This window comes from Rhagoletis zephyria, unplaced genomic scaffold (genome assembly GCF_001687245.7).
Source record: "Rhagoletis zephyria isolate East Lansing unplaced genomic scaffold, Rhagoletis_zephyria_1.1 Rzeph_scaffold_03546, whole genome shotgun sequence".
NCBI classification, from domain to species: Eukaryota; Metazoa; Arthropoda; class Insecta; order Diptera; family Tephritidae; genus Rhagoletis; species Rhagoletis zephyria.
Window position 1 is genome coordinate 46,956 of NW_016160629.1, and position 14,676 is coordinate 61,631.

The 14,676-nt window shown below is 35.1% G+C and overlaps 1 protein-coding gene across 1 annotated transcript in view; it reads right to left on the reverse strand.

Annotated features, from left to right (window-relative positions):
* LOC108369212 (uncharacterized) overlaps window positions 1-4,044 on the reverse strand; it is a 5,265-nt gene extending 1,221 nt beyond the window's left edge. Inside the window, exons 1-2 of the mRNA XM_017624275.1 lie at window positions 3,885-4,044; window positions 3,550-3,807 (exon numbers count right to left, since the gene is read on the reverse strand). Coding sequence (XP_017479764.1) covers window positions 3,550-3,791 — 242 coding nt within the window. The 5' untranslated portion in view covers window positions 3,792-3,807; window positions 3,885-4,044. The remainder of the gene's footprint in view (window positions 1-3,549; window positions 3,808-3,884) is intronic.
* Window positions 4,045-14,676: the final 10,632 nt, after the last annotated feature.

A 14,676-nucleotide genomic window follows, 5' to 3' on the forward strand; every position in this document is an offset into this window, starting at 1 on the left:
GACAATAACCACGCCCACATTCCATATAACGGTAATTTAGAAAAATACGAAATCCTCGATAAATCAGTAAATATTAAAGCTAATTTATTCAAAATTGATGGTTGCAACAATTTTTTACCAAGAAATACGCTTATGGTACAATTTTGGAAAATGGGCGTGGCACCGCCCACTTATGATCACATATATGTATCTCGCTAACCGTTCGAGCAATTTGAACCAAACTCGGTGTGGTTATTGTGCTTGCCACATAAAAGCAAAGCGTTGAAAATTATTGAAATCGGACTTATATTACGACCGCTTTTCATATAACGGTATATTTCAGAAATGCTTGAAACTGCAATATTTCGAAATTTAAGGACACTAATTTACTTAAAATTTATACACCCCGGCATATCGTGTAGCGGTAGCTTTCGGAAAGGTAGAAAACATATATTTAATAATTGCGCCGGGTATTTAAATGAATTCGAACGCCGAATAGATTTCACAGATTGTTATAGATAATTTAATATAAAGCGAAGGGCATAAAGGCAATAAAGCGGGAATTTAACTGCATATTTCACAACGTATCCGTTATTAAATACAAATGCTTAGAAATATACATACTTTTGTATATATGTACCTAAATGAGTCACACAATTACATATGTATGTACATATAAAGATACATATCACTCATTTGCTTCAAGAGTAAAACTGTATGAGAAATGCGCGCTTGAAGTTTTTGAGACACGAATACAAGAAAATTTATATAAACATTTGCTGTTAAAAAATTGTAAGGCCTTCAAAAGATAGCTTCAGGCATGCTGTACAGACCCATATTTTTTATAAAAATTGTACAAAAAATTTTTGAGAAAATCTTCTTCTATGTTGATTAAAAATTTCATAGCTGCATCGATTAAAAATAGCTCATTAAAAAAAAGGTGTCTTAATTTTTACTATGTTGCGTATGTAAACTGTAAACTTTATCTATCCTGTGATGAAAATTGCTTGGTATAAGCAAGCCAACCACATACATTTCAGTAGTTCGGTTAGGTTAATGTGGCAGTCAGTCCAAAAGACCAACTCACTTATACCCTGCAGGTCCATTGCGATACCACTGTGAAATTCAGAAACCTCATTGACTTCATTTCATCGAACCATTTTAAAGCTCTTATGAAGCGTAGGTTTGCTTTTATTCCTACATCGGATAGTTCCGTGAGAGAGTTAAGGAATTGCTTACATAAAAAGTCTGCTCTGCTCTTAGCTAAAGCTGGGCAACTGCAAAAGAAGTGTTCGACTGCTTCTTCCTTTTCGTCATCTCTACAACTTCTTCAAAATACATAAATACAATAGGCCTTTGAAATATCCTCTCTTGCGAGCCTGAGCAGTTCTTCTGTTATTTTTTTCTATTAATTTGCCGCCGTAGTAGCCTAGCTGTTCCACAAGTGCCCTCATCTAACCACGACCTATTGGCCTCATGGATAATGCCATATCTAATTATTAATTTGCAGCCACCCCCTTTGTGGCTAGAACGTACGGATAATTCCAATCCGAATTCCTTAGAGAAATCTCCATATTCAACTCTATTGTACAGCGTAGATCCATCTGTTCAAAAATTTATTTCCTTCCTTCTCCATGATATCGGTGTTTACCACTCTCTTTTTGACGGGATTTTCGTCATGAAGAGCATTTCGAAGGTGAGTTCAGCGGCGGAGTGGTCGGTTCCTTGATCACAGGTATCTAGAGAGTGAAGTAGCAGAAGCGTGGCTAAACCGCATATCATTCCATAGCTCCATGCTTTTTAGTCTGAGTGCCGAAGCGGCGGCCACATGTTTTCCTCATATATTTACAGCTGGCAGATTTGTTATCACTTCTAGCACTTTGTTTGGGGTGGTCCTTAAATAAATTTCGGTAGCTCAAATTAAAAAAAGAAATACTCAGACATATATAGCTGATTTTACAAAAGTTGATACGTGATTTCCTCGCGTATTCAGTTTAAGTAACAGTGCTTTTATATGGTAGATCCCATTTAATGCCTACTTAAGAACTTAGTGAAAAACAGGATTGACTATCAAGGCAATGCACCCGACCACGTACATTTTGCCTATTATGGACTGGAACTAGTACACTCTGTTCTTCAAAACTGGGCTCCAAACACTTCAGCATTTTTGTAGACTTATGAAATAGTCAGCTTTAAGATGAGTAGGTACATGTTTTGATGTCATGAAAATTTTCGTGTTGCCAACGTGTATATTTTTCCCTTATGAAGAAAGCAGAACGCCGTGAAACTTTGGCCCTTGCATACAAAAACAAAAGGAAGTAAAGAATCGTACACGAAAGGCCTATCGATTCAAAACATCAAAAAGGAAGCGCCATTAGGAATCACTTGATTTCATATTTTGCCGACAGCGTAAATTTATGAATGTCACATCATACAAAATAAAGATGTTTGTAATTTCAATATCCTCTGACTTGACAGCTTACTTCGAGATACTTTTGGGGTCATAAAATTGTTCATACTTTCCACGTCTCAATACAACCCAAATCACAACTATTTCATTAATGACCCGATTTTAAGTCTTTTTGGACCTTTAAGCGGGTCATAGAGCATCCACCACGCCTGCGCACCAGCTAGTTCAGTTTGTGGCAATCGCCTTGATTTCCTTCCAGCTTAACCTGAGTTGTTTCTCCAAATCCAGATTCGCAGTTTCAAGTGTCCGAACAAACACTGTCACGAACCACAAGCCTGTGCTGGCACACTTAGAACTTTAAATATGTAGGCCTGCCACTTTAGCTTCTCTTTGTAGCGCGTTGCTCATTTTAGACCGATCAGAAAGTCGTCAGCGTAGTCAATGTGCTGTACATGGTCCACCGAAGTCCGCAGTCGAGGAGGGGCCTCAAGGCAGCATCCAACACATTTCCCATCAGCAAAAGGAAGAGAAAAGGTGAGAGTATGCAATCTTGTCGAACTAAGCTGCACACAGTCGAAGACAGCACTGTCCTCACTTGTTTTTAGTTTAGTTTTAGAGGTCTATTGAAAACCCATTGTGTGAAAACGTTTATTTAAAAGTGATATTTGAATTAAAGACTAGTTAATTTTATGATCTTAACTGGAACTAATACTGAAACATTCGGCGCCGTCAGATGAAATAACATATTCTATTTGAATACTTAATAGGAAAAAACAAAGCCGTAAGTAAAATATATAGAGAGTTGCATACGTGAATGACCTAATCCGTCTTATTGAACCCTCGCAGAGATTATAAGAAGCCTGCATTGCCAAAAGTAGCCCACAGTGAGATACTTCTTCCACTGTTTCCTTGTTCAGAAGCATACAATTTCGAAGACCTCACTGTTTGGCTATGAAAAAGCCGTTGGCCTACCTAAACGGTACTAGTGATCATCCAATATAATATATATGTACATATAAATATGTACCTATGTAAAGTAAGTAGATATGTATGTGCTTTAAAATACGAGTATATGCAGCGCTATGCGGTCAGTCACCACTTAAATATTTAATGTTTTCCTTTTGAATGCGTATTAATCTTCATAAAGCTCGCATACTTACTCAAGATTTGAACGCCAAATGACTAGCGCCACATACAAAGAAACTGAGAATAGCGCCACAAAGACGAGCACCATTGTGAGTATCATGTGGCTGGGTTTAACGGTATCGTCATCGTCATCGTCCTCATCATCTTCAACGTCATCCTCCACGTCTTTGGTTTTTTCTCTGTTCACTTTCTCATTGGTAGCAGCACTGCCACCGTTTACTTCGATATTTTCCGCTGCGAAATTATCGGTGTCCATTTTTATGGCAGGTCCCCTGTAATTGTATTGTACATAAGTATGAGTGGTTTGCTTGCTTAATTTGCCATTAAACTTCTTTTGATTTGTAATTACCTAAATCGTTCCTCCAGCTCTACAGTTTCCCTATTGATATCTTGTACTTCTAGCACCTCAACATCGTATTTTAATTTTTGACCTTCATTTAGGTCGACCACTAAGCGTAGAGAGTCCTCATCGTAATGTGTAAAACTAGATGATTCGGTTTTTTCCTATGATTTGGGTAGAACAAGAATAAACATTAAATTAGTGTTAAAAAATTTGCATGCGAGAAATTATGTATTTTTTTTTTACAAATATTTACATACGCTTCGGCCCAGTTCGTAAATGCATTACTGCGGCATTACTAAGACAGTGTTTCAAATTAAAATNTTTTTTTTTTTTTAGTAAATTGTGCAAAAATGTTACACGAAAAAATTCCCCTTTACAAATATTTACATATATAAATTGCAAGAAAATTGTACAAAAATAATTGCCTTTATAAAAATATTTCCACCGCTGCAGCTATACCAAAAACCGATATTTATTGCAACGATTTATAAATAAATTATATGGGTTTATTCGCGATTATTTTTGGAACTTATGTAAATATGTACATATGTGCGTAATTTATTTAATGAACACGTATTGTGAACAAACCGATACAAGCGAGGAAGCAGCAACAGATGCGCTCACAAATTGTTTTAACTGATTTTATCGATATGATATGTGTTCGCCAGCAACAGAGCAATTAATTTAAGAGCCGAAAATAAATTAAATAAACAAAGAAAGAGTTTAAAATAGTTTGGTTACAATTTGACGGTAAACGATTTATTAGCTTGTAAATCCAGACAGCAAAGATAAATGTGCTTTAGGCGGTCTTACTTATATTTAGATGTAATGCAATAAAATAAGAACAGAGAAAGTATACTTCGTGACATAATAAGCGGAAATGTTCCAAAGAAATGCGGAAAATAACATTTAACATAACATTTAGTAATACAGAGATTTTCAATTCAATACACTGTAAACAAGAAATTTTGAACAAAAATTACAACGGACATCAATGCTGCAATGTTAATTTCTTCATAACACAATAATCAGAAGTAAACTAAATTAATATGAGAGCACCATTTAGGTACCATCTTTCCGATAAAAATAATCGAAAACGGTTCGCGTGATCCAAAGTTATACCACTTTCCCACCGCACCGTAAATTAATTTGTTCGCTCCCCCCAATTATGATCGCGAATTATTACCTCATTCGTACGCGCACATTCTGAATTCAATTTGACAGTTCTCTGTCTCTGTGTTTTGTTTTTTTTTCTTCGCTAAAAATATATAAATTTCTGTATTAAATTAGTGATGCACACTTTTATTAACTTGACTTTTAGTACTTAGACAAAGTGCTAGTTTTGATTTGTGAACTGGTTTCGATAAATTTCCGATTAAAATGGTAATGGGATCTCAATTACCAACAAATGAAATATTACGAAGAATTGATAACCTCCACCTTTTTTGAAGTCGATTAAAAAGTGCGATTTTAAATAAATTTCTATAAGTACAATACATGCTAAACTACATATAAAGGTAGACAGGACATTTTCCAGCGCTCTGACAGAGAGAAATAGGAATAGTTAATGAGTTATATGAACGTTATATGAAATGTAGCAAAAATTTTTTTAGCAATCCAATTTTTCTATAGGGGAAAAAATTTTCATCGTAGAAAACGGGACAGCCCCTTAGATTGAAAAACAATTTTTTTAACCATTCTAATGTACATACATACATGTGCATATACGCGTAATACCTAAATACATATATGTATGTAAGCACTTTCAACATTTTCTGACGTACACATGCAGTTAACACAAAAACCGCAAATTCCAAAGTGATTCCCGCGTAAAAATATTCATTCATATGCGGTCTGTAGGCTGTGCACTATTGTAGACATACAAACTTACATATATCCCAGCCAGCAAAATGACCGTACCCGACCAGCATTTGAACAATTGTTCGGCTATTTATAACATGCCAAACGCATCTGCGAGTCAGTCGCATAGACAAATCTTGGAGGACACTTCATGTCCGCAATAAGAAAGCAGTTCATGCTATTAAAACCCCTTTAGTATTCAGTAATAAAAAGTGTGTAAATATGACATGTTTGCTATACATTTTTTATTTACCACGTGCATTACAGCAGTGCTCGTCAAAGTGGTGGTCCGCGGACCGGTGCCGGTCCGTAAGCCATAAGTCGCCGGTCCGCAAAGGGCGTCGCGAAATGGATAACGATTTTTTAAACGATTATATATACATATACGACTATATGTATACTCCACACTTCTAACCATGGTACAATTATCTACATGGTAGAAGCACTAGAAATTTCACGTCCGAGATGTCCAAATATTAAGTCAAAACACAAGCGAACACACAAACGAACAAAGCAAAGTAACCTAGTTTGACATCTCCAACACAAAATCACCTGTTCCACGAATAGGTACAGGATGGATACGAAATCCATTTATTGCTTCGAAGGCTGATCTGGCCGTCAATTTGNCAAAGTGGTGGTCCGCGGACCGGTGCCGGTCCGTAAGCCATAAGTCGCCGGTCCGCAAAGGGCGTCGCGAAATGGACAACGATTTTTTGATGTTTTATATTACTGTTTAATGAGGCTATATACAACTTGTATAATAAAAACAACTTAAATTTGTTAAACATTCATAAAAAATCGCTAATATCTGCTATCATTAAATGGTAATAGGACATATATAGACACCCGGCTAATAAAGAAATTCATTTAAACAAATTTTAATACATATATGAGATGATCGTAAACGAAAAATAATCAATAAAAAAAGGTACCGGTCCCCGACGTAATAGAAAAACTGCAGCCGGTCCGTCACACTCAAAAGTTTGACGAGCACTGCATTACAGCGATTAGCAAGAGAAATCCTCCACGATTACTTGTGCGCTGAGGAGGATCAATATCGAGCCGCCTACGATTGAAAATGATGGCTAGACAAATGTGCCCGACAGCGGAGATAATCGCGGAAAAGCAAGATATTTCATATCTTTACTGATTCCATTCCCAAACGTTTTTCGGATGCGTAATTGGAAACCAAAGTGAGTAACCGGAACTCATATTCAAAAAAGTTTAAAAATCGTTTATTAAACGGTTACGCTTCCTGATTTTTTTCTGATAAGTTTTTTCTCTTGGAATGCGTTTCTTATTGCACTCCGCACATTCTTTTTGTTGGTTAGTGCACAATACGAAAAATTATCAGTTATGGAAAACGTTTTAGCGCCTTTTGAAGATAAGAAAAGCGTACGCAAAGCGCACGGTCCACAAAGCAAATGTTTATTTGCTGGCTGGGATATTGTGTACACATTACAACCTGTTGGTCAGGGAAATTCAAATGATGACGAAATAAATTCTACGCGATACGTTTGCATGAGTCACACATTATTCGAATTAAGCTTCGTAGAATCTCCAATGAATTAGGTTTAGTTGTTGTATTCGTATTTGCTGTTAAAATTCTGTCATTGCGACTGACATGCAAGTAGTCTAAAGTTGAGATTATCTAATCCATATGGAAATGTGTTTGAATTTGTCACGTTAGGCAGTTGATCGCTTGAAAGAATATAATTAATTGTTTATTTGGCATATTTCGACAGTTTTTGTTTGACAAATCTATTACTAGATAGTCACGTTCTGCCTTTTAGCAAATGCATATGTATGTATATAGTTAATTGTATTTAAAGGTAAATAGATAAACAAAATAAGAATAACGAAGTTAAATTTATTCATAAAGTCACGATCGTAAAAAATGCATCATTGACGGATTTCTTTATTATAACTAACTAGCCAATGCCCGCTTGCTTCGCGGCGCCTTTGCGTTGGCCAATGCAAAAATAGCGTTGAAAAGCGAAAACGATTTCTTAAGTAGTAAAAATTCTTACTGTAGGTTGAAAAGAGAACCCTCCTCAAACGTAGGTCATGAAAAGTAGCGATGTGATACCATATGGTATACTAATTCCTTTCTATGTCATGAGCTTTACCGATGATCTTATTTCCACCTGTGAGATCTCTGCCAAGCGCAGCTAATCTTCTTCTATAATCTTGCAACTACAACATTGGTCCGATGCATCAAGCTCTTAGCCTTATGTCATGTAAGGCGAAAAAGTCCCTAAAGGGATACTGGTGAGTACAGATGTAAGTTTTTGTTATAGGAGGGTCAAGAATCCTCGCCAATTTACAGGACGAACCATTTTTCCCTACACTGGCTAAATCGGTATTGTTTAAATGAAGCCATTGATATACTTACCGTGTTCTTTCTTGGAAGGATGTGGACGAGTCTTACCTTGCTAATTCGCCGCTATTACAAATCGTCTTAATATCCAGGCGTTCAGGGACATATATATATTATTCATTTTATTCATAGAACTGGACTATCACGAACACTGCGCCAACTCCTAGAGAAGTAACTACTCTATTAACCCGTGGTAGTGCGCATGGTAGTGCAGAGTCGAACCAGTCGGAAGCAGAATTGCGAAAACCTACGAAAGGGGCATCCATAAATGACGCAAGTAACTACTACTTTAGTAACTACTAGTAGTGCAGAGAGAGCCGATGATGACTACCGCCTAGGACAATGCCTTGTAAAAGTAATCGCTGAAATACCCGTCAAGTAGTCCCTCTTCCTCTGCTACCAGCAGCAGGTTCGAGATGAATACTTTTAGAGATGGATGGATTCTTATGAAGCAGGTAAGTGGGTTAAATATGTATATGTATTTTTTGTTTTGTAAATTTGTCATTAATGTGTTCTTTATTCAATTTTTAGAAAGTGATATTAACTTTGCCAAACTTAACTGCGTCCATTGAGAGGTCGTTCAGCATATGCATTAATATATTTCGGTGTGTGAAAACTTGAATGGCTTGTGCATGCTCAGCGTTTATCGCAAACTGGTTGAGGAAATGGGACATAAAACTTACAGAAAACGTTTTAAAGCGATTTTTTGAGGATAGCAGAAAGCTTATATTTGCTTAATCCCGAAAACATTTTTCCCCCTTATATAAACTCCTTTCACCCCTAGGTCGAAGGCTGGATACGCCCTTGGTTATGGATTATGGAAACACCCTTTGTCTGCTTCCAATGGCCGTCAATCAATGATTTTTAGGCATATATTTGTATAGATTGATTTTCTTTTATCACCACTGTATGACTTGTAAGTATGATTTTGTTTTGAAAAAGAATTACCTCAGCAAATATAATTGCATCTATATACTTATTTACTGCACAGTAATCATCGGTTCGGTGTAATTTACCAGATTTGCGATGAATGCGGGTTCTTTGAAGTGTTGGGCATTTTTTTAATTTCACATTCTACTTTACTAATTTCATCTTAAAACGATTAAAATTGAAATTTAAAACAGTTTAAACGTTCTAATAGTATTCCGTGTATGTATGTAATTAATGCAATGAGCTGGCAACATTTCACAATTGAAGGTCGCGAAAATGCAATTGAAAGCAACCGCATACCGAGCAATTTATGCACTTCTAGGTGCATAGATCAATACTAAATCTGTTCGTATGATTGTAGGCAACAGCCATTTGAAGTCAGTAGCGGAGCTNATCGGTTCGGTGTAATTTACCAGATTTGCGATGAATGCGGGTTCTTTGAAATGTTGCGCATTTTTTTAACTTCACATTCTACTTTACTAATTTCATCTTAAAACGATTAAAATTTAAATTTAAAACAGTTTCAACGCTCTAATAGTATTCCGTGTATGTATGTAATTAATGCAAGAGCTGGCAACATTTCACAATTGAAGGTCGTGAAAATGCAATTAAAAGCAACCGCATACAGAGCAATTTATGCACTTCTAGGTGCATAGATCAATACTAAATCTGTTCGTATGATTGTAGGCAACAGCCATTTGAAGTCAGTAGCGGAGGCCATCATTGATCGCACTGAAATGATTCAGAAAACTTAAATTTATCAAATCTTACTTGTGCTTAATTATGAGTCAAAGTAGGACATGAAATCTTGCAATTACTTCAATGGGGAGCCAAACTTCTGCAACGTTGAATTACGAGGGCAAAATATGCAAACTTGAGTCGTTCTAAACGAGAAAAATATAGTTTTTTTTTTTTTTTTAATTCAAATTTTCAATTTCGTTTAAATTATGCCAATTTTATTTTTTAATTGAACGTTTCTTGGTATTTTGCAAACAAAAATTACATNAAATGTCTTCACAAACGTTTGCACATTTCACAAACAAGCAGAAATAACAATGGCTGACAGTAACACAAAATGTATGCTACCATACGTTAGAAAAATACACAAATAAGTGTGTATAGTTAGGAAGTATAAGTGTACAATACGTACATATATTGCTCTTATTAAAAATAATAATATTAGGATCGATAGGGGTCTTACTCCTGATCATAACGGTATTATTTTTTTCGGGTGGAAATAATATTTACTGGTGTTATTGTAGTTCAAAGTACACAAATGTAGAAAACGTACATCGTTAATTTGATAAATAATGAAAATATTTAATAAAAAATCGCGCGATTTTACAAATTTTCGCCTGCGGCGCTTTTTCCATAAAAATCAGTACTTCGATAAATAATGAAAATTTATAATAAAAAATCGCGCGATTTTTTATTATAAATTTTCATTATTTATCGAAGTACTGATTTTTATGGAAAAAGCGCCGCAGGCGAAAATTTTTTATAAAAAATCGCGCGATTTTTTATTATAAATTTTCATTATTTATCGAAGTACTGATTTTTATGGAAAAAGCGCCGCAGGCGAAAATTTTTTATAAAAAATCGCGCGATTTTTTATTAAAAATTTTCGCCTGCGGCGCTTGTAAGTTTTTTTAAATACTGGGGGTATTTAGCCCCATACCCTCATTTACTACTAATTCAACGCTGAGCAGGAAAATGGGTACGATAAAAACTATTCTCTTTTATTGTTATTTTCTTAGATGTGGCTGCACTCTTCTAATGTCAGTGTGAAACCATGGTTGAATCAACGGTTCTGTATTCACAATGTGCGTATACATATATAAGTGCGTGATAATTATTAAAACTTACTTAATTTACTAAAAATACATCATAAATGTAAAAAATATGTTTACATTTCATTGTGCGGGGTTTTAATGTAACTATTTTGCCGAAGTGTCTACATAAATATATTGTTTATTGTGTGAAATAGCGCCGAGAGGTTAGTTCAATTTACAAACTTTAACAACAAATAACATAAAAACTATAAGCCTCCTGCGGCTAAAAGTATACATATATATTTGCAATCAGGAGAACTCCCCCTACCCCCCCATAGCCACCTTTTTTTTGTACGCGGGGGATGCCAAACTAAAATTTTCCCGGTTTTTCACCTTTCCGAAAACTACCGCTAGAGGGTGTATCAATTTTGAGTAAATTAGCGTCCTTAAATTTCGAAATATTGCAGTTTCAAGCATTTCTGAAATTTACCGTTATATGAAAAGCAGCTGTAATTTTAGCCCGATTTCAATAATTTTTAATGCTTTGCTATCATGTGTCAAGCACAATAACCATACCGAGTTTGGTACAAATTGGTAGAACGGTTACCAATAAGTGGGCGGTGCCACGCCCATTTTCCAAAATTTTACCATAAACGTATTTCTTGGTAAAGAATTGTTGCAAGCATCAATTTTGAATAAATTAGCTTTAATATTTACTGATTTATCGAAGATTTCGTATTTCTCTAAATTACCGTTATATAGTATGTGGGCGTGGTTATTGTCCAATTTTAAAAATTTTAGGCCATTTCGTATGTTAGTCCAAGTGTAATAACTGTGCCAAGTTTGGAAGAAATTGGTGCAGCGGTTACCAAGATATACACATGTAACCATAAGTGGCCGTGGCTACGCCCATTTTCCAAAAATTCATAATATTCTTATTTTGCGTCTGAAAATTATTGTAAATATCAATTTTGAGTGAATTATCTTCAGTAATTACTAAAATATCGCAGTTTTCGTATTTCTGGAAGTTGCCGTTATATGGGAAGTGGGCGTGGTTACAGTCCGATTTCGCCCATTTTCAATACCAACCTACCTTGGATTAATGGAAACCTACATACCAAATTTCGTTGAGATATCTCAATTTTTGCTCGAGTTATCGTGTACACGGACGGACGGACAGACGGACGGACAGACAGACATGGCTTCATCGACTTCTCTATTCATTCTGAGCATTTATGTATACATTTGTCTATATCTATCCCGATTCGTTTTGGCTGTTACAAACAACCGTTATGTGAACAAAATTAATATACCCTTGTGCACAAGTGCGCTCGGGTATAAAAAGTTTTTAGTGGGGGGCGGTGCTCCTCTGTTTGTTTGAAGTGATTCACAATCTTTAAAGCTAAACGTTAGTCGGAAATTATTCCTTAAATATTTGCTTAAGTTAATCTGCTGCAATATTTTCTCTCTTTTTTTGGGCTTAACACAGATTTGGGATTTTATTACTGTAAAATTATATTTACACACAGTCCTCTCATTGCAGATGAATATGGAATGCATAAATGTAGGTACATATATTTGTACATATCTACTTGCATATGTACATATGTACATATAACTCACATATTTGTGTGACTTCGATGCGGAAGGCTTGGAGGTTATTCAACTTTGTACATGTAGCGTTTCTTAGGCACTCTTTTGATTTGTGTAAGCCCAAAAAAGACATTCGGCCACTTATGAATCTCACAACATCTCATTACCACAAATTAACCCCAACTCCTTTAAGTTTAATGCCAGTTTGCACTGAAGCAGGTACATATGTAAATTAATTAGGTGGCTCCAGACACTGGGTTGGTCAGAGACGCTGTCACCTTTGTCAATAATGGTGTTGTGTATCTGTTTCTGTGCGCTTTCAGCAGTTCTGGGCGTAATATGCTACTATTAATATTTTGTTTGGCCACTAACCACAAAAATAAGAGATGCGATCAGAAATGCAACAAGCCAAAGCACCAGTCTCTTTTATTTATAAACTATAATTGATAGAAATGTCAAATATGCGCAACCACGGTTATAAGCCGAATTGGAACTTAGTTTCGTAAATAAGGCATTTCCATCAATTATATTTTAAAAATAAAAAAGACTGATGCTTTGGCTTGATGCATTTCTGAACGCACACAATATTGTAGTCCGATTGAAAAAGTACCTCTGAAAAATTTTAGCCTTTGAATGATTTTGTTGTAATTCATGGGAAATTTTGCGGCAAGTTGAGCAAAAGTACTTAATTTGGTTTGAGCAAGAAATCGGTAGTCAGTGCCAAATTCCAAGTTGATGACACTGTAGAGCTCAGTGTGCTTTTTAAAAAAATTTTAATTTTAAATAGATGACCGCCTGAAAACAAGTATTTAAACACGTTACCACTTTGAAGACAGCGCCAAACCTCTAATAAATAATCCGTTGAAAAATGTGTTTTACTAGTCTCATGAATGATCAAGTAATGGCGACGATTGCCTCGGGCTCCATAAAAAATATCCCATTCTTTTTATTGGTTAGTTATTCTGAAAGGAGCAGAGTTTTTTGTATCCTGTAACGAATGCCAATCACTTGCCAAATTTTGTTTGGAAACAAACCGACAAAGACATTAACTTCATTAAAAAGTTGTTGGTTGCTTTCAAACGGGTCGATTTTTTGACGTTCAACCAAAATCGACCAGCGTAAATCGAAATTTAACCGGCCGCTTTAGCTAGTCGACAGCGAACCGAAACAACACAAAAATGTATTTGTTTATTCGATTGCTTACTTTATCCTTTTTGTTATATTTTGTTGTTCAGAAAGCAATTCATTTATTATGCCTTGTCGAATCATTTCTATGCCCGTTTTAAAAATAATACATCTGCTGCTCTCGATTTTTTAGTCGAATTTCCACTCGACCCGTGTAAAGGCAGCTTTAGTTTGAGACAATTAAAGCAAGTTTTATGCAAATATGAATAACACAACTGTTTTTCCTTAATTTTGCAAAATTCGTCTATTCAGTTGACGGGGTTTTTCAAGACTTCATAAAAAATGCGTTTAAAGGGTTCGAAAATTGCATTTAAATTTTAATTATTTTTAACATAGGGTGCAGTTTTTAATTAACATCAGCTTTTAATTTACTGAAAAAAAGCTAAACAAATGATATTTCCAACAATGTACCACTCTTGAAACGGAGCATTTTTTTGAGGAAAAAGAGTATACAAATTCGAAACATTTACTCATTACATTTGTTTTAAAGTAGTCTTTCAATTAGTTGATTAAAAACAAAAAAAAATCACTTGTTTCCGTCAGGGTTACTATGCCCGATAATTTGTTTGTTCGAAAGAAAATAATAACACCGCGTGCAAAAAAATGATCAAAAATCAACGCGAACTCTTAGCCTCATTAAACCTCCACTTTATTACTAGAATTTAATGAGATACAAAACTGCATACTTAGATTTTCTTTAAACTATGAATAAGAAATTTTTTGAATTTCTCTGCAAAGTTTGCAAATGTGGATTTATGCATATTTATATAATTAACTAGACTTTAATGAACATTAAACAAACGAAACAAAATAGCCAAAACGACGTGTCTCTATTTTTCACAAGACTGCTGTATGCACATATATGCATTTTTAATTTATACTGCTTCTGTGCATTAAAAAATTTAGGTAACAAAAAACATTTTTTTGAATGTTTAAACTAATTTCCAACATATATACGCACTAGTTCAGTGCTTTTCTTTAACAAATTACTATTAATTAAATTTGTAAAAGGCCTGTCAATCTGTTTGACATGTTACCATTATAATGTTTACCAGTACTATATCATTAGGAAATCATT